Source organism: Amblyraja radiata, chromosome 26, assembly GCF_010909765.2.
Source record: "Amblyraja radiata isolate CabotCenter1 chromosome 26, sAmbRad1.1.pri, whole genome shotgun sequence".
Lineage (NCBI taxonomy): Eukaryota > Metazoa > Chordata > Chondrichthyes > Rajiformes > Rajidae > Amblyraja > Amblyraja radiata.
The window spans coordinates 10,145,833-10,168,696 of NC_045981.1; the positions used below are offsets into that span (position 1 = coordinate 10,145,833).

Here is a 22,864-nt window from a genome sequence, read left to right on the forward strand (position 1 = left end):
CCTGAGGCTTCTCGGTATGTTTCTCACAGCCCACACTAACATCCGTCACCAAAAGAGAAAGGCCAAAGGTCTACAAAGGCAGCATCCAAGTCAAACAGAAAACTGTAGCCGATAAGAGTGCGGCACGGTGGTGCAGCGGTAGAGTTGCTGCCTCACAGCGCCAGAGACCCGGGTTCAATCCTGACCACGGGTGCTGTCTGTATGGACTTTGTACATTCTCCCCGTGACCGCGTGGGATTTCCTCAAGTGCTCTGGCTACCCCCCACACTCCAAAGACGTACAGGTTTGGGAGGTTACTTGGCTTCGTAAAGATTGTAAATTTACCTTAGTGTGTGGGATAGTGTTAGTGTAGGGGGATCACTGGTCGGCACGGACTCGGAAACTAAACTAAGTGAACAAACTTAGCAGCTTGCAGGAGAGGTCAGAAAAGTTTCACTAATCCTGCAGTGCAGTGCACATAACTCTTATTTGACCCACATCGTTATTATTTCTTACATCTCTACAATTTCATCAACTTTAAAAGAAACTCTCCAAAGAACTACTTGGAAGAACAAATTAGAGGAAAACGGTGAGATAATGTTGTACAAAAATTAATATTTGTCAAACTTGACTTTCAACCTAGAATTTAAAACAAAAGCTTGTATTTTGGCCTTTATGAGTGATAGTGTGAGTGTGGGGGGGAAATCGCTGGTCAGCCAGGACTCAGGAGGCTGCAGGGCCTGCGACCACGCTGTTTCTCTAAACTAAAGTCATACGTGGGAGAAATAAGGATGATTCACCTGCTCTGAGGAAAGTGATCAAGTAGGTTCCACAGCGTCAAACTAGAAGGAAAGACATGTTGAAGTCTGGACCCATCTTCTAGCTGTAAAGCGATGCGAACCTGAAGAAGAAGTAACAAAAATGTTCAAATATTTCTCAATTGCATTAGAACATACAAATTAATCCATTCTGACTTTGATACAACATTATATTAAGAATGACTGAATTTGGAGGATATTTCTCTCCGTTTTCAATTCAGAGTTAATAACTTTACAGATCGTTAAAGGGAGTGTCGAGAACCAAACAAAAATTGAAACAGAAGCGGCACATTGGCAGAGAGCAAGGCTTTGCTTTAGCAAGTGAAAACTGGTCGAGACTCATCTTCAGATGGTCTGAAGATGGTGTCAGGGGTTATGGGGAGAAGACAGGAGAATGGGGTTGGAAGGGAAAGCTAGATCTGCCACGAATAGACTTGATGGGCTGAATGGCCTAATTCTGCTCCTATCACTTATGACCCGAAAAGTCACCCATCTGTGTTCTCCAGAAATGCTGCCTGACCTGCCGAGTTACTCCAGCTGTGGGCGGAAATCCTGGGGGGGGTTGGGGTGGGGGCGGGGGAAATGGAGGCACGTCCCTCCTATGTTTTGCGAGGTGGGGGACAATCCCCCCCCCCCCCCCCCCCCCATGTTTTGTAATCCGGATTTTGAAATTCAGTGAAACATATTTATATAAAAATGGTGCCCGCTAAATTGTGCCCCCCCCCCCCCTATGTTTTGATTGCGATTTCCGCCCCTGACTCCAGCACATTGTGTCCTTTTGTTATTAACCATCACCTGCAGTTCTTTACATCTACAAGGATAAGGGTATGATTTGTTAAACTAAAAATAAAACAAAGCATCATTGGTGAAGGTACTTGACATGTGTCTAGGTCTTTGCAAGTCGTTTGAAAACGTTCTCACAATAAAATGGGGATAATGTGGGCACAGTGGTTAAGGAAAAAGTAAACTATAACAGAAGCTGCGTGCAATAACAGGGGAAATATCAAAGCTTTAGGCATCTTTGAAACCAGATTAATTGCCGGGCTTAGATCAAGTGCGTTCCAGGATGCTAAGAAAATGGCTAAAGCATGTGTTGAAGGATAACAACGCCACAAATATCGTTTAGACAAGATGAAAAGATATACACCAACTACTCTTATCCTTGTGCTGCTATCTTTCGGCTTTCACTAGGCAACGTACATATTTGCCTTTTTAATTTTTGCCCTGCTCTCTGGGCTTGAGACGTTCTGCAGCACTGAGTCTTGGACATGTGTGACAGCCTACAAATCACTAAGTAGTGGCAAGGGCACTCTCTCTGCCTCACCTCGCGAACTAGCAAATCACTGAAAAGATTTGAGTCATAGGCTCGCCAATGCAGAAAGGTCCTGAATCCATGCCCTTATATTCCCGGACGCTCCCTCTGGATCAGAGGGGTGGGGCAATAGTGGTGGGCAGGTAGCGTGGGGAATGGTGCAATCATTCTGCCATTTATGCTGACTTATTCAGGCAGCATCCCTGGAGAACGTGGATGGGTGAAGTTTCGGGTCGGGACCCTTTTTCAGCCTGTTTCTGTGCTGCTTTATGAGCAACACAGTTTTGAACTTCAATGCAGTGCTCGCCATGAAATTGCTGGACTAAGCATTTGGAACAACAAAGCATGAAGTTCTGGTGCAGGGAACCATTGCTGATGATGACAAATGCACACAACATGCATTGCAGCTAATAAATTAAACAGATACAACAGAACAAAGAACAGTATGCAACAACTTTGGTTCGTCTTCTGCCATTAAGAATAGCATTACGTACTCCCCCCCACAGCAAGCCACCCTGACCCAAAACGTCACCTATCCGCGTTCTCCAGAGATGCTGCCTGAACCGCTGAGTTACTCCAGCACTGCGTGTTCTTTTGTAAGCCAGCATCTATAGTCCTTTGTATCACCTTCCTTCGCACAGAGAGTTGTGAGTCTGTGGAATTCTCTGCCTCAGAGGGCGGTGGAGGCAGGTTCTCTGGATACTTTCAAGAGAGCGCTAGATAGGGCTCTTAAAGATAGCGGAGTCAGTAGATATAGGGAGAAGGCAGGAACGGGGGTACTGATTTGGGGATGATCAGCCATGATCACATAGAATGGTGGTGCTGGCTCGAAGGGCCAAATGGGCTACTCCAGCACCGATTGTCTATTGTCCTTCATTAACATTGGGACTGAATCCTGTCAGCCTTCGCCCATAATACAGTGGAAGGAGATTCAACAGAACTGCAAAGATAGACACAAAATGCTGGAGTAACTCAGCAAGTCAGGCAGCATCTCCGGAGAAAAGGAATAGGTGACGTTTCAGCTCGAGAGCCTTCTTCCTGCTTCAACAGAGCTGCAGCAGTTTAAGGAGGTAGTTATTTGGAATAAGCAATAAATGCGGACACACAAATCCTAAAAACTACGCACACGTGCTTAGAAAATTCATCTTTAAAAACATCGTTTTTTTTGTAAATCCATTTGGAAAAAATAGCACCTTTATCCAATCAGCTTCCCCGACTATTCCCAATAAAGACAATTAAACTAAATTTAAATTAAAGTTGATAAAACTACTTTGAAACAAACACCGCTTGTTCTTCGAAGCTTGCTGTCTCACACAATTACATTCTCTACCATGGGTATCTACAACATACCCAGAACACTGCAAGCAATCTACTACAAACAGATGTGGGGGGAAAATGTATGTTTACGGAAACTAGAAATTACAGTTTGTCCCGGGCTATTAATACCAAGTTGTTTTTGAAAAAAAGCAGTATTTATGGAAAAGAATGATTCATACAACAACAATAAAGGATGTTCTTAACCCGTCGCCAGTCTCCCACAAAATACCCCTAATATATCAAAGACCATTAGCCTTGGGAGTTCTTTCATGTGGTTGGAACAATGCTGCAAAGCTTAGCTCATGCAAGACTGAAGGCACATATGAAGCCCTAAATGCAACCCGGACTGACATCTGCAGCAATACACCACTGGATCAGAAAGCACGTTTCAAATCCTCTCCAAACAAGCAACTCTCAATCCAATTACACCGCTTATTCACTGCAGCAGAATGTTTCTGCGTGTTTGATTTGACCATTTAATCCAATTCCACTGTTTCCTCTTATTCAAATCCATTATTCTACCTTGAAGTTTTAGGAAAAATGTCAATCGCCACCTGTACAAGTAGTTGGTACTGCACATTTTATTAAGCAACACACAAAATGCTGGAGTAACTCAGTGGGTCCAGGCGGCATCTGTGAAGGGAATGGAGAGGCGGCGTTTCGGGTCGGGATCCTTCTTCAGGCGCTGGTCAGACTGCAGCTGCAGTATTGTGAGCAGTTTTGGGCCTCATATCTGAGGAAGGATGTGCTGGCGTTGGAGAGAGGAGGTGGCATTGGTCCAGTGGAGGTTTAGGAGAATGATGATCCCGGGGATGATCATGTTAACGTATGACGAGCATTTGACGACACTGGGCCTGCTCTCGCTGGAGTTTAGAAGGATGTGGCGAAACCTCATTGAAACTTACGGAACAGTGAAAGGCCTGGATAGAGTAGATGCGGAGAGGATGTTTCCTCTAGTGGGAGAGTCTAGGACCAGAGGGCTTAGCCTCAGAATAAAAGGACATACCTTTAGAAAAGAGATTAGGGGGAATTTCAAGTGGTGAATCTGTGGAATTCATTGCCACAGATGGCTGTGGAGGCCAAGTCATTGGGTATTTTTAAGGCAGAGATTGACAGATTCTTGATTAGTAAGGGTGTTGGGCGTTATGGGGAGAAGGCAGGAGAATGGGGTTGAGAGGGAAAGATAGATCAGCCATGACTGAATGGCGGAGTGGACTTGATGTCGCCTATCCATTCTCTCCACAGATGCTGCCCGAACTGCTGAGTTTCTTCAACCTTTGTGCTTATTCAAGATTCCAGTATCTGCGGTCCCTTGTGTCTTTTGCATTTTATTACTTGGATACCCAGTAAATAAGGATTCAAAACTTCATTAGTACAATAAAAGTAGCTAAAACTTACCAAAAGGCTTTGAAACACAATGCGTTGGAGAAATGGACTAAGAAGAGGCAGATGGAATTTAATTGTGATAAATACGAGTTGATGAGTCTTGGGGGTACTAATGAGACTAGAACGTACACCTTCCGAGCCAGGATCCAAGAAAGCATTGAGAAATGCAGGTAACTTGGCAGGCAAGTGAAAGATCCTTGAAGATGGCAGCATGGTTAAAAAGCCACAAGGGACACGGAACTTCATTAGTCGGGACTTTGAATGCAAGTACCGATAAGTTATGCTCCAGCGTTATGAATGAATGAATACGTTTATTGTCATTGCACAATACTGTGCAACGAAATTCCATTGCATCTCCTCCGGTTAAAAAATACAAACACGACAACCATTGACACATATGTACACTTATTAGTAAAAATAATAAATAAGTATTTAAAAATAATTTTAAAAGAATGTTGCATTTCTTGGAATTACATTTTGCTTCCCCAGTGTTCTCTGTTGGAATTAAGTTCTTTTATCGCACATGGGTAGAAACTATTTTTTAGCCTTCAGAGACCTGAATCGCCTCCCAGAGGGTAGCAGAGTGAAAAGGTGGTTGGCAGGGTGGGATGTGTCCGGCTTGATGTTTGTGGCCCGGCGCAAGCATCGGGCCCTATATATATCATTATAAAACATTTATCACCAGGAGTACCACGTACAGTTCTGCTCACCACACTATAGGAAACATATGAAAGTACTGGAGCGGGTACAGGGGTGATTCATCAGGATATTGCCTGGGATGGATTGCTTTGAGGTATGAGGAGAGATTGGAAAGGCTAGGTTTGTTTAAGAGGGGACATAATTGAGGTGTATAGAATTGACAGATATAGGTAGGATAAACTGCAGGAAACTATTTCCCTTTTCAGAGGTTATAAAACTAGAGGACATAGATTTAGAGTAAGGAATAAAAAATAAAGGTTCAAGAAGGAACTGCAGATGCTGGAAAATCTAAGGTAGACAAAAGTGCTGGAGAAACTCAGCGGGTGCAGCAGCATCTATGGAGCGAAGGAAATAGGCAACGTTTTGGGCTGAAACCCTTCTTCAGACCGAAATATAGAGGGGATCTGACAAGGACCTTCTTTGCCCAGCGACCTGAAAGAAACTGCTTCATAGAGTGGTGTAGCTAGCAGCATTTAATGAGGTAACTGAAGCACCCGGAGAAAACCCACACGGTCACAGGGAGAACATACAAACTCCGTACAGACAGCGCCCATAGTCAGGACTGAACCCGGGTCTCTGGCGCTGTAAGGCAGCGACAGTACTGCTGTGCCACTGTGCCGCACGGATTAGTTTCCACAGCCCTAGATCGCTTTGTGATGTATAATTTGTAATCTAATGATTTACCCGTCTTGAACTTAAGTGGGTAAGGAATATGCAAATGGTGCCAAAATATACTATGTGGTTTACAGTGAGGAAGATGTTGACTACTGCTGTTCGGCAAAACTAGGTCGATCAGGTGAACAGAAAAGTGGTAAAGGGAATTAATTTGGTGAAGGCTAAATACACGAGTCTAACATCAAAGTGCAGTCAGCAAAACTCCACTGCAGTCTGGAAAATGTTGAATGCTCAGTGAAGAACTGCCAACTTTTCCAACAGTTTCCAGGGCACTAACGAGAAGCCACTAAATACTCAATTTAAAGCTTTGCCTCAAACACACACAAACATCTCTGAAAATTAGTGGTAGTCATTTTATTAAATGCACTGAATAATTCAATCATCTATTTAAATATAGTCCCAATGGTTCAGGCCAACACCCAATTACACATCTTATTGAAGTTTTCCCCCCAGTTTCACAGAAACCCTTTGCTCAGACTTTATCTTGCACTAAACGTTACGCGCATTATTCCCTGTCATATACTTGTGCGGGGATCGCTGGTCGGCGCGGACCCGGTGGGCTGAAGGGCCTGTTTCCGCGCTGTATCTCTAAACTAATGATTAGTACATGCAAGTACAGCATGGAAAACTATCTTACCTCAGTGGGGATGGTGGGAAATATAGTGGGATCTACTTGTAATAAAACGCACTGAATTGTTAGAAGTGACATGAATCAAACTATCCAGAATTGATTAGTGTGATACGACACTGCATTGCCATGTAAACCAAATATAGAAGGAGAATGATGGTACATAGTCAATGACCCACCTCCTTCTCCTGATCATACGTTATTTAAGTTTAGGAGGGAAGTGCAGATGCTGGTTTACACTGAAGATAGACACAAAATGCTGGTGTAACTCAGTGGGGATAGGCAGCATCCCTGGATAGAAGGCAAGGGTGACGTTTCAGATCGAGACCCTTCTTCAGTTTGAAGAAGGGTGTCGACCCGAAACGTTACCCATCCCTTCTATCCAGAGATGCTCCTGTCCCGCTGAGTTACTCCAGCATTTTGGGTCTATCACTCGTATTTATATTGGTCAAAAACTAATTTACAGGGATCTCAACTGAAAACAATCTCATTCTATTCTTGAAAGTGTTGGGCAGATGTCTTACATTAATATTCTCTCACAAAAGATATATTAGATGCACTTTTTGACATAATCCAGGCATAACAGATATTTTTATTTCATAATATGAAAACCATATGGAAGTGAGGTTTTACACCATAAAACAATTGTCAATGGTTACATTTAATATCGACAAGTGGGAGGTCGTGGTTAAACAGATTTAAATGTAAAAAGCCTAACCAAAATCTACTCTACATTATTCAATAGTATTTAGACAATAGACAATAGGCGCAGGAGTAGGCCATTTGGCCCTTCGAACCAGCACCAGCATTCAATGTGATCATGGCTGATCATCCCCAATCAGTACCCCGTTCCTGCCTTCTCCCCATATTCCCTGACTCCGCTATTTTTAAGAGCCCTATCTAGCTCTCTCTTGAAAGCATCCAGAGACCTGGCCTCCACCGCCCTCTGAGGCAGAGAATTCCACAGACACCACTCTCTGTGAGAAAAAGTGTTTCCTCATCTCCATTCTAAATGGCCTACTCCTTATTCTCAAACTGTGGCCCCTGGTTCTGGACTCCCCCAACATCGGGAACATGTTTCCTGCCTCTGGTGTGTCCAAGCCCTTAACAATCTTATATGTTTCAATAAGATTCCCTCTCATCCTTCTAAACTCCAGGCTGTACAAGCCCAGCTGCTCCATTCTCTCAGCATGTGACAGTCCCGCCATCCCGGGAATTAACCTTGGGGATAGGAATTACCTTCCTTTCCAAACTACGAGACCTAGCACCCACAATAGAAACAATCGGCAATTTGCGTTGAAGTTCTGGATATATTTTCCCAGTTTTATTGGACGTATTCAATATTAAGCTTTTGGGATGTCAACTTCAGTGAAATTGAACACATTTCCAATTATTTGGCTTGTCTGTTAAACTTAAGTACCCTCTCAATCATCATGTCTCTTTTATTTTTATACTGTCCTTGACTTCCCTTGTCAGCCACGGTCGCCTCTTACTCCCCTTAGAATCTTTCTTCCCCTTTGGAATGAACTGATCCTGCACCTTCTGTATTATTCCCAGAAATACCTGCCATTGTTGTTCCACTGTCATCCCTGCTAGGGTCTCTTTCCAGTCAACTTTGGCCAGCTCCTCCCTCATGCCTCCATTGTCCCCTTTACTCTAATACTGACACTTCAAATTTTCCTTTCTCCCTCCCAAATTGTAGATTAAAACCTATCATACTATGGTCACTACCTCCTAATGGCTCCTTTACCTCGAGTTTCCTTATCAAATCCGGTTCATTACACAACACTAAATCCAGAATTGCCTTCTCCTTAGTAGGCTGCTCTAAGCTGCTCTAAGAATCCATCTCAGGCGCACTCCACAAACTCCCTTTCTTGGCCAGTACCAACCAGATTTTAAAATCTCCCATAACCACTGTAGCATTACCTTTTCGACATGCCAATTTTAATTCTTGATTCAATTCACACCCTATATTCAGGCTGCTGCTTGGGGGCCTGTAGATAACTCCCATTAGAGTATTTCTACCCATACAATCCCTCAGTTGTATCCATACTGACTCTAAATCGCTTGATTCTATGCCACCCCTCGCAAGGGACTGAATTTCATCCTTACGCAACAGAGCTACCCCACCCCCTCTGCCCACCTGTCTGTCTTTTCAATAAGATGTATACCCCTGAATTTTCAGTTCCCAGCCCTGGTTCTCTTGCAGCTATGTCTCTGTAATTCCCACAACATCATGCTTGCCAACTTGTAACTGAGCCTCAAGCTCATCCACTTTATTTCTAATACTTTGTGCATTCATTTATAATACTTTTAATCCATTATTCACCTCACCTTTCACATCGATTCCTATTTCACTTCGGTCTCATACGGAAGTGCTACTGATCTTGCCGAAGATGCCCACATCAAAAGTAAACGTTTTTAGAAGTTTGACTATTAACTTTTGCAGCTGAATGTTTCTCTTCCCTCACATTGTTCTAAAGGTGCAATTTAGACAGGTTTTGAAGAATGCAACAGACACAAAATTCTGGAGTAACTCAGCTGGATCTGCTGTTCCTTCCTACACATTTTGAAGAATGTTGTTCTCTCCTCCCTTAACTACCTGTGTATCCCCAATCTAAAATAAACAATATAAACACTTGGGCAGCTTGCAACCAAGCGGTATGAATTTTGATTTCTCTAACTTCAGGTAATCCTTGCATCCCCTCTCTCTCCGTCCCTCCCCCACCCATCGTTATACCAGCTTCAAAGTCGTCTTGTTGAGTTTCATTGTCTGTGACTCGTTTTCACCTAGCTCACGGCTAACTATGGCCTATCTCCTTTAATATCTTTACTTTTTTGCACATCTTTTATTAATATGTTCCATATCTCCCTATATATCACCTATATCTCTTGTTTCCCTTTCCCCTAACTCTCAGGAGGGTCTCAACCCAATACTTCACCTATTCCTTTTTCTCCAGAACTGCTATCTGACCCGCTGAGTTACTCCAGCTTTTTTATGTCTATCTTTGGTTTAAACCAGCATCTGCAGTCCCTTCCTACACATATTGAATTACCTTATTGTTTTATAATTTGTCATGAATTCAAAAACTGTAAAAACTTTACATAGTCAAGATACACCGTTAAACATTTACATACAAGTCCAAGCTAACATCGATGTTCTACATTGACATTTTACCATCTATAAAGAACATGGAGATTAAATGAACAGAATTTCAGATCATGTCCATATTCTTGGACACCCATGGATAATATTGTTGCCCAACAACTAGAAAAAAAAGTACAGAATGTGGTATGACTTATAAACTCAATAAAATAGTTCTTTTAAACAGAAGTATCCAATCCAATGATGTTTTTTTATAGGTAGTTGGCACTGATACACAGATATTATAAACTTCAAAGTCTACACCTCTATCATCAACTTGTTGGCAATGTGTACATTTTTTTAAATGAATGTTTTTGATACTAAGCAGGTAGACACTGAGCTCCATCCAATTTCAAATTTATTCCATGTTGCTGCTGTGCCTCCCAACATACTTCAATTCCAATTATGCGTAGGATAGAAGATAAACACAAAGTGCTGGAGCAACTCAGCGGGTCAGGTAGAATGGCTGGAGAAAAAGGATGGGCGATGTTTCAGGTCGGGACCCTTCTGGATAGGATTAGAGGGATATGGGCCAAACGCAGGTAGGTGGGACTAGGGTTGATGGGGCATGTGGGTGGGCGTGGGCAGAAAGGCATGCTTTCCCAGCTGCATGACTCTGCGGCTAACTGGGAGATGACACAGGAGCTTGAAAGCTTGATGTTCAAACTTTGGAACACTTTCTTCACCACCAGTGTCAGACTCTTGACCAAATCACCGTTCACACCCCCTTCCCAGAGGTGCCGCCACAGCTTTAATTCTACCTCATTCGGTCTTTCTGTTATTGCACTCTTTTGCATTATATTTCAGTGCATTCCATCCTTGCACTATTTTGAAGTTCTGCCCTCGTCACCATCTATACCATTACTATGAATATTGCTAACTCTATGACTTCACTTGAATAAGAAATTTCAATGCACCCTGGTGTATAGGACAAACTAATCAGAATCGGAATCTTTAACAAACAAAGCGTAAATGATGGCAAATTTGCTACCAAGAATAGAAAATGCAGTCCAAAATAAAAGCACACTAGTTAGGAAATCCTAACTAGTTTGTTTTTAAGATCAGATTCTAGGATCTGATTATTAACAAATACTAACTAGTTTGTTTTTAAGATCAGATTCTAGGATCTGATTATTAACAAATCTTTACATATCCAATTCCCATAACTGGTTGTGTAGGAAGGAACTGCAGATGCTGGTTTAAATCGAAGATAGACACAAAAAGCTGGAGTAACTCAGCGGGTCAGGCAGCATCTCTGGAGAAAAGGAATGGGTGACGTTTCGGGTCGAGACCCTTCTGAAGAAAACGTCTTGACCCGAAACATCACCCATTGCTTTTCTCCAGAGATCCTGCCTGGCCCGCTGATTTACTCCAGCCTTTTGTGTCTATACCATAACTGGTTGCAACGGCTTGGCGGATAATCAATTTAAAATCTAGGTAATATGACCCCAACAAAATCAGAACATTTAAACAGAGTTCTTAGTACAATTGCAAGCTGGATTTAAAATCAAATTGGAGTACTGGTACTTAAGCTCTACTCCCACCAAGAGTGTTCAACCCTTCCAATCTCCCAGTTGCCAGGGACTTTCCCAAGGGCCCAAGCTCTCGCCTCGTGTCACATGCGAATCCTTGCATTTGTTGTTAGATGGGGAATGTTCACTAGGTCCTGCCAGCAAGTTCCACAACGACTTCCACAACTCTGACCGTGCCAAGTTCTTTGGCCATTTTTGGAATCTCCCCCATTTCCCCGGCAGACCTCAAGGTCCAGAAATCGGTGGACTATTGCCCGGCATTTTTACGCTGCTCGCTTCATTCCGTCAACGCCACAGGCAGCCCCACAGACCCTTGAAATCTAGACATAACACCGTAAATGCAACGGAGGTTTCCAGACTCCTGGAATTCAAATTAAGAACATGTAAAAAAATGACTACAGAGACTTTCATCTCATTGGTTTTGGATACGTTTGAACCAAGATCTGAGTGTTGAATAGGTCGATGTGAAAAACCATGCTGTTAAGTCATTCACGCATGCTGCGTACATAAGAAGATTAATCGCGGGAGCACATTTCGTTTGTTTTTAAGCTGCGTTGGAATTTTACACCTCGATTACCTCATTTAATGCGTGATAACCTTTCATTTTATTCAGCTTTTTATCCTTTCAATTCACGAAACGCAGCCACAAATGTAAAAATTTCAAAGACCATACATAAACAATCGGAGAAGTGCGGGTCTCAAGGCCTTTGCAGAAACTTAGTGGAAAACACCAAGAAATATAATATTTATACTACATTTCAGTGGAAAATTAAAATTATTATAACAACCGAAAGACATAATTCAACTAAAATAACCTAATTCAATGCTAATTGTATAGCTCAAAGATGCTTTAAAGTGCTTTCAAATAAAACGTGACAAATCCAATAAAAACTGGAAAATGGACATGAATTTAAGAGACAAAATTGGTTATTTAAAGATATTTCAGCTTCTATTGTAATCCTTGCTCTGATATTTATTTTCAGCTCTGTAAAATGTTTGAAACATTAGTTTAAAAGCTGTTTAAAATCTCAGTTTAAAACGGGCGGCGCAGTGTTCTAGTTGCTGCCTCACAGTACCAGACCTGGGTTCGATCCTGACTACAGGTGTTGTCTGTATGGATTGTACGTTCCCCCCTTGACTGCGTGGGTTCCCTCCAGGCGCTCCGGTTTCCTCCCACACTCCAAAGACGTACAATTTGGAGGTTAATTGGCTTTGGTGAAATTGTAAATCGTCCCTAGTATGTAGGATAATGCTAGTGTACGGGGTGATCACTGGCCGGCGCGGACTCGGTGGGTCGAAGGGCCTGTTTCCACACTGTATCTATAAACTAAACTACATTTTACTTTCTCCTTGAATTCTATTAGAACCGTTCAATGTACCAAGCAAGCTTGATAACAATAACTGAAGACAGACACCTTTTACCCTTTACACCTGATGACCGATGGTGCCAGGCATAATTTAAAAAGAGTTTCTCCAGCATTTCTGTCTACCTTCGATTTTCCAGCATCTGCAGTTCCTTCTTAAATATTCAAAAAAAGTCTGTCAGAGATTGCTTGCTCCTTCTGGTGATCTTTGTTTGAGGTCGTCAGTGAATGCTGTCCTTTTTCACTAATGACTGCAATACCCTGATCTAGCTAACGGATGAGGAGTTTTTTTACCTGGCACCAAATCAGCAAGTGTGGTTAATTACAGATTCCACCTTCCAAGAACTGCTGGATGAACCAACGTTGCAACAATTCTTTGAACTCTACTCCCAGAGTTCTTTAGTCACTTCTGGCTGTAGATTTGAACAATTTCCAGGTTGGAGCTACTGCTCTTTGATATCCAGAGGACTGGCCAAAATCAAGCTTCACAAGCCACAGGCAGCGAGCACAACACTTCCTGCCAGACAACAACGTTGATGGCCCATGAGTTGTTTCCACCAACCCACTTGGATTGGCCGGTAAAGAGAAGGGTGTCACGATTGGAAAATCTGATTGGCTCCACTTTGAGTCCCCCACCCAAAAAAAGATTCTGCAATCGAGGGTTCCAAGTTCTCTCCTACAATCGTTCGTAGAATGTGGGTGCAATTCAAATCTGCTGGCAAGGAACAGCCCCAATGTAAGATGGGGTGAGGGTCACTTCTACAGTTCTCCCACACGGACAGCACCCGAGGTCTCCAAAAACGTTTTAAAAACCCCCCAAAAATTACTGGTGCACCAAGTGTCTGCGATATAAACGGGTTGGCAAGACTTCAAAACCCACGTTAAACTTCATGAAGAAGATTTGTGATGCAGTTGCTGGTTTATATCGAAGATAGACACAAAGTGCTGAAGTAGCTCAGCGGATCAGGGAGCATCTATGGAGAAAAATAATAGGTGACGTTTCAGGTTGAGACCCTTCTTCAGACTGAAGAGTCAGGGGAAAGGGAAACGAGAGTTTATAGATGGTGATATAGAATTCTACGGACCAAATGAATTAAAGATATGCAAACAGATTTTTTTTCAGATTCTTGGGATATATTTAGTGCCATTTCCTCTTAGTCTTCAGAAGAGACAGACACATGGGTGTCTCTCATCCTCATCAGTTTGTCCTGGACACTCGATGGAATTTTCTCACGAGAAGAGATTGAGGAACATTTCAGTTTAAATATACAGCGTGGAAACCGGCCCTTCGGTCCACTGGGTCCTCATTCGATCACCCCATTCACACTAGTTCTGTGTTATCCCACTTTTTCAATAGACAATATGTGCAGGAGTAGGCCATTCGGCCCTTCGAGCCAGCACCGTCATTCAATGTGATCATGGCTGATCATCCACAATCAGTACCCCGTTCCTTCTCCCCATATCCCCTGACTCCGCTATCTTTAAGAGCCCTATCTAGCTCTCTCTTGAAAGTATCCAGAAAACCGGCCTCCACCACCCTCTGAGGCAGATAATTCCACAGACTCACAACTCTCCGTTCTAAATGGCTTACCCCTTATTCTTAAATTGTGGCCCTTGGTTTTGGACTCCCCGAACATTGTGAACATGTTTCCTACCTCTAGCGTGTCCAAACCCCTAATAATCTTATATGTTTCAATAAGATTCCCTCGCATCCTTCTAAACTCCACACACATTATGGTTATTTTACAGATAGTCACAGGAAGAACTTGCAAACTCCACGCAGACAGCTCCTGAGGTCAGGATTGAACCCAGGTCTCTGGCACTGTGAGACAGTGGCAGTGAGGGGGTGTCAATTCCAGGTAGAAGAGACACTCGGGTTACGGCCTCAACATGGACACATACTTATACGAACCAGGAGCAGGTCCAGTGGATCGGGATCACTTGGAAATGACCTTGGAACCTGAATCGTCTCTCTAAAATGGAACATTTGAGCCTTTGATCTCCTCACTATCAATTACTTGAAGATACTATGGATCTGGTTCAAATGCCTCAGGCCTGCTCCAAAACTTGGAGAAACAAGTGCCAAGCCCAAACAAAAGCTGATTAAATGATTGGGTGCTCACTCACCAGAACTGGAAAGAAAACTGACACCTGGGTACGAGATGCTGAACATTTTACTCCAAGAGGTCTGCGTCTGGCCCAATCCCCAGTACATCGCTGGCACAATTCTGTTTGGCAATCTAGAACTGAAATAATTCTCAAGGACATAATATATCCGTCATATGGAGGAAGTGGTTAGGGAAACAAGAATCTAAAGTGCTGCTACTTCTAATGTCCATTTTCTTATCAATCTGCTTCAGATGGTGCACATAATATTTATATTATTACACATTGAGTTGGGATGGGAGATTGCAACCTTCACGTGGTACGCCCTGTTTCGACGAATGCAATCAACCTGGCGTGCACAATCAAATAAGATCAAATAGAACAAGTTGTCCTACGTTAGGCTGCGCACGCCATACGCAAGAAGAAGAAGACACATTGAGTTCCATCTACTTGACAGGCAGCATCTCTGGAGAAAAGGAATAGGAGACGTTTTTGGTCGAGACCCTCCTTCAGACTGAATTTTTGATAGACCCGCTGAGTTACTCCATCTTTTTGCGTCTATCTTCAGTCTAGACCAGCATCTGCAGTTCCTTCCTACACATTCTGTCTACTTGACAGTTTGGGAAGGCTGGGTCTAGCTACCCTGAACAAGTGTAAAAGGACACAGTCAGCACAAAACCAGCAGTTCATTTCTCCTAGATCATTCAATAAAAATGTTAAAATTCATATAAATCTACTTTAATTAACCTGTTGCTATTTAGGCATTTGCAACTAATTTAAAAATTACTTGTATTGTTCAATAATGGTTTATCAAGAAACTCTTTCCAAAAGCATCATGATAAACATATCATGATAATTTTAGTGTATTAGTGTATACGCAACTGCAAATACTGGTTAATACTGAAGATAGACACAAAATACTGGTAGTAATTGGTACCGTTGCTGTTTTCTCTCCAACAGAATGAACACTGAATTCTCCAATTTTAGATAACACCACCCCCCCCCCCCCCCTTTCATTCCCCCTCTCGCTTGCCTGCTCCACACCCTGGAACGCACCCATTTCTCTCATAATACCACACCCCACCTCCCTTTAACCTATATCCCTACCTCTGCTTTATATTTCACTCCACTTCTCTCCTTATCTGATGCCCTTACATCTCTAGACTTTGTCAACCCACCTTCACCTATCACTATACCTCTCACTTGCAACCTCTTTTCCAGCTTTATCCCCCTTACTACAATTAGTCTGAAGAAGGGTCCCCTAATTTGTCCCTCGTGTGCAACATGGTGCTAGTTTACGGGTTGATCGCTGGTCGGCGCGGACTTGGTGGGCCGAAGGGCCTGTTTCCGCACTGTATCTCTAAAGTTCCAGTACTGGGAAACTATATTTGTGCGCCACCTACTTTCAGCATATCTTATTACCAATTTTCTGGCCATTTAATATGGCCCACAGTTTTCATAGACTTCAACCCATGTTTATGCCTTGATTTCCAATGTAGTCAGCATACACCTCTTAAAACTCATGCAATTGAAGCTACCTCCTCTGACAGCTCAATCCATATACCTACCACTCTCTGTGTGGAAAAAGGTTTCCCCTCAGGTTCCTATTAAATTGCTCCCCTCTCACCTTGAACCCATGTCCACTGATTCTTGATTCCTTTACTCTGGGTAAAAGTGTAAACGTTGTATTTAAGAACTTAATGTCCTTTGTTGACATCAATATCCTGATGAGAGCATGATTGTGTTTTTATAAAATATCACTTTAATGTAAGAATTAAATAATAAGATTGGACAAGTCAGTAGCACAGGCGGCACTTGTGAAGAATAAAAGAGCTTTACGATTTGGCTGAACAACTTTTCATTGGAAAGATTCTGATGCAAGGTTATCAATGGAATCATTAACTGAGTTTCCCTCAGCACGGATGTCTCTTGACTTACTGAGAACTTCCACAATTTTCTTTTATTTCAGATTTCCAGCATCTGTCGGGTTTTTGTGGCTTTCAAAAAAGAAAACAAACCTAATTACAGTGCTTTCAATTAACACTGCCGTCGCTGAAAGTCCGAGCATTGAAATTTGTTTCTTGATTCAGTAACAAAAATTAGCAGCCTACCTTGGTCTCTGTTCCAACACGTTGACGTGTAGCTGCAACCATCTCCAATTTAGCATTGTTAGGTACATTGGCAAATCTCCACTGCTGGGACAAATCCAAAACTGTTCTCTGGAACCTACAATCAAACGATCAATCTTCAACATTCTCCATAAGTAAAGATGTAGTGAACACTGGAATTATGCAGAAAAAGCTGAAGTAACTCAGCGGGACAAGCAGCATCTCTGGATAGAAGGAAAGGGTGATGTTTCGGGTCTTCAGACTGCATCGGTACTACCTCCTGCACCCATGCAGAAATCACAGACTTCATTAACTTCACTACTAATTTCTATCCTGCACTCAATCTCTGACATTTCCCTGCAGTTTCTTGATCTCACTGTGTCCATCTCAGGAGATAGACTATTGACTGACATCTATAACATTTTATTTGTCACCCATTCCTTCTATCCAGAAATGCTGCCTGCCCCGTAGAGCTACTTCAGCATTTTGTGTCTATCTTCGGTGTAAACCAGCATCTGCATTTCCTTCCTACACTGGAAATATGCCGGTCGGTTAACATAGGTGATGTAGAACCAGAGTTCACAGTTCATATCATTGACTTTTCATGGGATGACCTTTCAAGGAAACGTGCTGAGTATTTTCATCATTTTTTGCTTTAAACGCAAATATTCTGTTTCTGCCGTATTTTGATAAATAACCTCAAATTCTTTCAAACCACATAATTCAGGAGAATAGTTGCTGGATTCATGATCAATGGCAATGCAATATTTATCCTAAGAACCCATAGCTCTGATTATTTTACTTTTACATTTGAAAGAACTTTTATATTAACTGATCCTTCAAAGTATTATTTTTAGAGGATATGGAATTGTACAATATGAAATTTGAATGGTACGATAATTTGGATTTTGAGATGTGTCGGTGATGATAAAAAAGGAATTGATTGCTTGTTGACTTCAGCATGCAAACCAACACAGTGGCACAGCTGGTGGAGCTGCTCCTCACAGCACCAGAGGCCTGCATTCGATCCTGACCTCGGGTGTTGTCTGTGCAGAGTTTACACGCTCTCCTTATGACCGCGTGGGTTTCCGCCCACATCCCAAAGGCATGCGGGTGTGTTGATTAATAGGACCTCTGTATAATTGCACCCAGTATGTGGGGAGTAGGTGAGAAAGTGGGATAATATAGAAATTGTGTGAATGGGTGATTGATGGTAGGTGCGGTCGAAGGGCCCGTTTCCATGCCGTATCTCCAAAGCAAATGAAGCATTCACTGAACGGATTATGTGGGAAGGAACTGCAGATGCTGGTTCACACCAAAGATGAGACACAAAATGCTGGAGTAACTCAGCGGGACAGGCAGCATTGCTGGAGAGAAGGAATGAGTGACGTTTCAGGTCGAGGCCCTGAACAGATACTAGCAGATCTTACGTAGACAAATATGCTGGAGAAACTCAGCGGGTGAGGCAGCGTCTATGGAGCGAAGGAATAGGTGTCGTTTCGGGTCGAGACCGAAGGGTCACCTATTCCTTCGCTCCATAAATGCTGCCTCAGTCGCTGAGTTTCTCCAGCATTTTTGTCTACCTTTGATTTTTCCAGCATCTGCAGTTCTTTCTTAAACAACTAGCAGATCTGATGAGGATTTGCATATGGACAATAATGTCTGCAGGCAACAATATAGCAAGTAGAACCATTATTCCGTGCAAAAGGGGATTCTGTGCTCAACCTCGACACAGACTCTCAGATCAAAAGATCCAATCGAAAAGTAATAAAGACTTCAAGCGAAGGACAATTACACAGCATTTTCTCAGCTGGTTCAACAAATGTTCAGCAACTCAAGGCTACCCTAGAAGGAGGTTACATTACATGGAGCTCAATGAGGTACATCATTTGTCCATATTAGTCTATGCTGTAAATTATTGCAAGATTATGATGCATCTGCAACCAAATGAAAGGTCTGGACACACAGATGTACCATTTGGTAGTATCGTGCTCGCAGAACAAGTGTGACACAGCTCCCAACAATCCCAAAACATTGGACTGAAGAAGGGTTCCAATCCAAAACGTCACCCATCCTTTTTTCTCAGGAGATGCTGCCTGACCCGCTGAGTCCCTACAGCACTTTGCATCTATCTTCAATTCCAAAATATTACAGTGAAACTGTTGTCTCATACATTCCAAATTTCTGACAGTCCATTAGTATTGAATATCCATCCAAAAATAAACGATTCAACGTTAAAACATAATTTATGCTGAAGGATTAAATATAACTGAAAATGATCTTGATCTAAATTTAATTGTTGCTGCAGGAGATTTTCCTGGTCCAGGGAAATTACAAGCACTGGGAATGGCATGAGATGAGATATTTTAACAACAAAGTATTATAATACACATGTTTAATCATATATACACCTATAACAATAACAGATTGGTTCCTTTTCTCATTGAAGTGAAAGACTTAAAACAAAAGTAGACAATTTTAACAAAAAAGTCTTACTTGAGAGCATATTCCTCAGGATCCAAACTATGTTTTCTGCACACTTCTTCTAAAACCTAAAATACAAAATCAAAAATAAACTGCTTTTTATCTTGGGGAAACTGAAGTTTAGTTTAGTTTTGTTTATTGTACGATGTACAGTGAAAAGATTTTTTGTTGCATGCTATCCAGTCAGCGGAAAGACTGTACAAGATTACAATCAAGCCATCCACAGTGTTACAGATACAGGATAAAGGGGATAATGTTTAATGCAAGATAAAGTCCCGTAAAGTCCGATTAAAGATAGTCCAAGGGTCATCAATGGCATAGATGGTAGGTTTGGAATGCATTCTAGTTAATAATAGTATGGTTCTGTTGCCTGATAACGGCTGAGAAGAAACTGCCCCTAAATCTGGAAGAATTCATTTTCACACTTCTGTAACTCTTGCCTGAAGGACAAAGGGAGAAGAGGTGCGACTCATCCTTGATTGTGCTGGTGGCCTTGCGAAGGCAGCATGAAGTGGAGATTGAATCAATAATAGCTCACAAAAAATATATGGTCAAGGTGGTGAAGAAAACCTTTGACACGCTGGCCTTCATCAGTCAAGGTGTTGGGTATCAAAGTCGTGATGTTACGTTACAGTTGTCCAAGATATTACGAATATCTTGTTCAGTTTTGGTCACGCTGTGATAGGAAAATGCTATTAAGCGGGAAAGAGCGCAGAAAAGATTTACACTGACGTTGCCATGACTCAAGGAACTGCGCTATAGGGAGAGGTTGGACAAGCTCGGATTTTATTCCTTGGAGCATAGGAGATTGAGGGGTGATCTTATATTATAATAAGGGTGTGAAAAATCTTAAGGGGGCACCAAGTGAATGCACACTTATTTTCAGGGAACAAGAACTAAAGGGCAAAAGTTTATGAGAGGGTAAATATTTAGTAGGAACCCGAGGGGCAACTTTTTCTCGGGGAATGGTGGGTATATGGAATGAGCTGCCAGAGGAACTGGCTCAGATAGTACAACAACAACAACAACATTTAAAAGGCATTTGGATGGGAAAGGTTTAGCGGAATATGGGTCAAATGCAGGCAAATGGGACTAGCTTAGATGGGCATCTTGGTCGGGCTGAAGGTCTGTATTACTGTAGGCTCTAAAGTGTTCAGTGTTCAGCATTTTGCCATCTGCCAACACCAATCGATTTTATTGATTAGTTTAGTTTTGAGATATAGCGTGGAAGCAGGCATTTTGGCCCACAATCAACAATCACCCATTCACACTAGTTCTGTCCTAGAACTGATCAATCCAGTTTGTGGTGATCTCTGTGCAAATGAGTTGTACATGACAATGAGTTACAGCTCAAAATAACAAGGCTAGAAACCCGATTTACTGAATATTGTTCATGATTAGGTTTATTATTGTCACGTGTGGTAAGGTAGAGTGAAAAGCCTTGTTGTGCATGTTATCTGGTCAAATTAGATAATACTATACATAAATACAATCAAGCCAAACTCAAGTGCAATAAGTCTTCTTCTTATCGAGTCCACACACAAGATTAGAAGTTGTTCAGCCAGAGCTGAACACACTTCTCGGTATCTGCAGAAAATGGTGTCTGTCTTGTCGCTTCTTGAGCGCGGTGGTGGAAAGATTGGTGGAAAGAGGGCCGCGACGTGAACGCTCCTTCCTTGACCCCAGTGCAATAAGTAGAGCAAAGAAAAAGATATAGTGCAGAATATAGCTCTCAGCATTAAACATATAGCACTCTCGGCATTGAATATTTTGCTCTCAGCATTGAAAAGCCCTCTCAGCGTTGTATATAAAGCCCTCGGCATTGAGAATATGGAGTACATTCAGGTACAGCTTTCTGGATTGCTTAATGGTATAACTGTATTTTTGCCAAGGACATGCATACCTGCAACAATATGTGCAATCTAAGGACTATTGTACTTGAGATAGATACAACGTTCTGGAGTAACTCAGTGAGTTTGGCAGCATCTCTGGTGAAAAGGTATATGTGACGTTTTAGGTCAGATCTTCAGTGTAAATTAGCATCTGCAGTTCCTTCCCACAATTATTGTACTAGAGTTTGGCTTGATGGTGTTTATGCGCAGAATTACCTGATCTGTTGGGATAGCATGCAGAACAAGGCTTTTCACTGTTCCTCAGTGCACTATAATAAATCTAATGCTCCGATCAGGAGAGGATTGGTGCCAGGGTGCAGCATCCTATTGTATTTATGTATAGAATTATCTGATCTGCCTGGATGGCATGATGCAGAACAAGGACCATCACTGTACCTCGCTATACATGACAATTATCCATTATCATGTACACTGTGAACAGCTAGATTGTAATCATGTATTGTCTTTCCACTGACTGGTTAGCACGCAACAAAACCTTTTCACTGTACCTCAATACACATGACAATAAACTAAAAGTGAAACTGAAACTTGACCATTAATGTTACAATCAGGGGTGGATTGGTTCCCTATTTACCATTACATTCAAAATTGGCGTCAGGGTGCAGAGTCCTATTGTAGTAATGTCCAGAATGATCTGATATGCTTGGATAGAATGCAGAACAATGTTTTACACTGTAGCTCTGTACACATGACAATAATCAATCTGATGTTACGATCAGGAGAGGATTGGTTCCCTGTTAATCGTGACATGCAGGATTGGTGCCAGGGTGCAGCGCCCCAGCAGCAGGAGTAGAGCTGCCCGCCCACAAGTGTGAGGGGCACCGCCTCGGTGGACCGGGGACACGGCAGCAGCAACAACAACAACAACAACAACAACAACAGCAGCAGCAGCAGCAGCAGCAGCAGCAGCAGCAACAGGGTTGCCCCCATGAGTGAGGGGCACGGCCTGGGCCGAGGGCCTGGCATCATCAGCACCAGAGTTGCCCCCATGTGTGAGGGGCAAGGCCTCAGTGGGGCCGGGTGGACAGGGCACCAGCAGCCAGAGGCCGGGCCCTTGTCTCCGTCGCTCACCTGTAACAGCCGGGTGCCGGCCGCCACCTTCACCTGCTGCCGCCGCCCGTTCGGGGCCAGCACCGTCACCGTCGTCACCCCAGCGGCCGCCATGGCAGTGACGCGCCTCCCGCACAGTGAGCGGTGTGTCGGCGGACGGCGGGTCTGCGTCGGCGCGGTGCCGGCAACTGGGGGGGGTTGCAGGCGGGCCTGCGCAGGAGCGGTGCCGACAGGGGCGATGCGAACGAGTTTGCGCAGGTGCGATGCCGACAGTGCCGGCGCTGCGCAAGCGCATTACGCGGAGATCCGGCACCAGAATCATCGCGCGTGTGCACGCCGCATATTCCC

The 22,864-nt window shown here is 42.9% G+C and overlaps 1 protein-coding gene across 3 annotated transcripts in view; it reads right to left on the reverse strand.

Moving 5' to 3' along the window:
- aspscr1 (ASPSCR1 tether for SLC2A4, UBX domain containing) overlaps positions 1 to 22,680 on the reverse strand; it is a 155,138-nt gene extending 132,458 nt beyond the window's left edge. For 2 of the 3 annotated variants that reach the window (XM_033044216.1, XM_033044215.1), the window contains exons 1-4: positions 22,538 to 22,679; positions 19,566 to 19,621; positions 17,073 to 17,187; positions 780 to 880 (exon numbers count right to left, since the gene is read on the reverse strand). In XM_033044216.1, coding sequence (XP_032900107.1) covers positions 780 to 880; positions 17,073 to 17,187; positions 19,566 to 19,621; positions 22,538 to 22,630 — 365 coding nt within the window. In that variant the 5' untranslated portion in view covers positions 22,631 to 22,679. Of the gene's footprint in view, positions 1 to 779; positions 881 to 17,072; positions 17,188 to 19,565; positions 19,622 to 22,537 lie in introns of all 3 variants that reach the window. The other variant, XM_033044217.1, reaches the window with a different exon arrangement.
- Between the last annotated feature and the right edge of the window lie 184 nt (positions 22,681 to 22,864).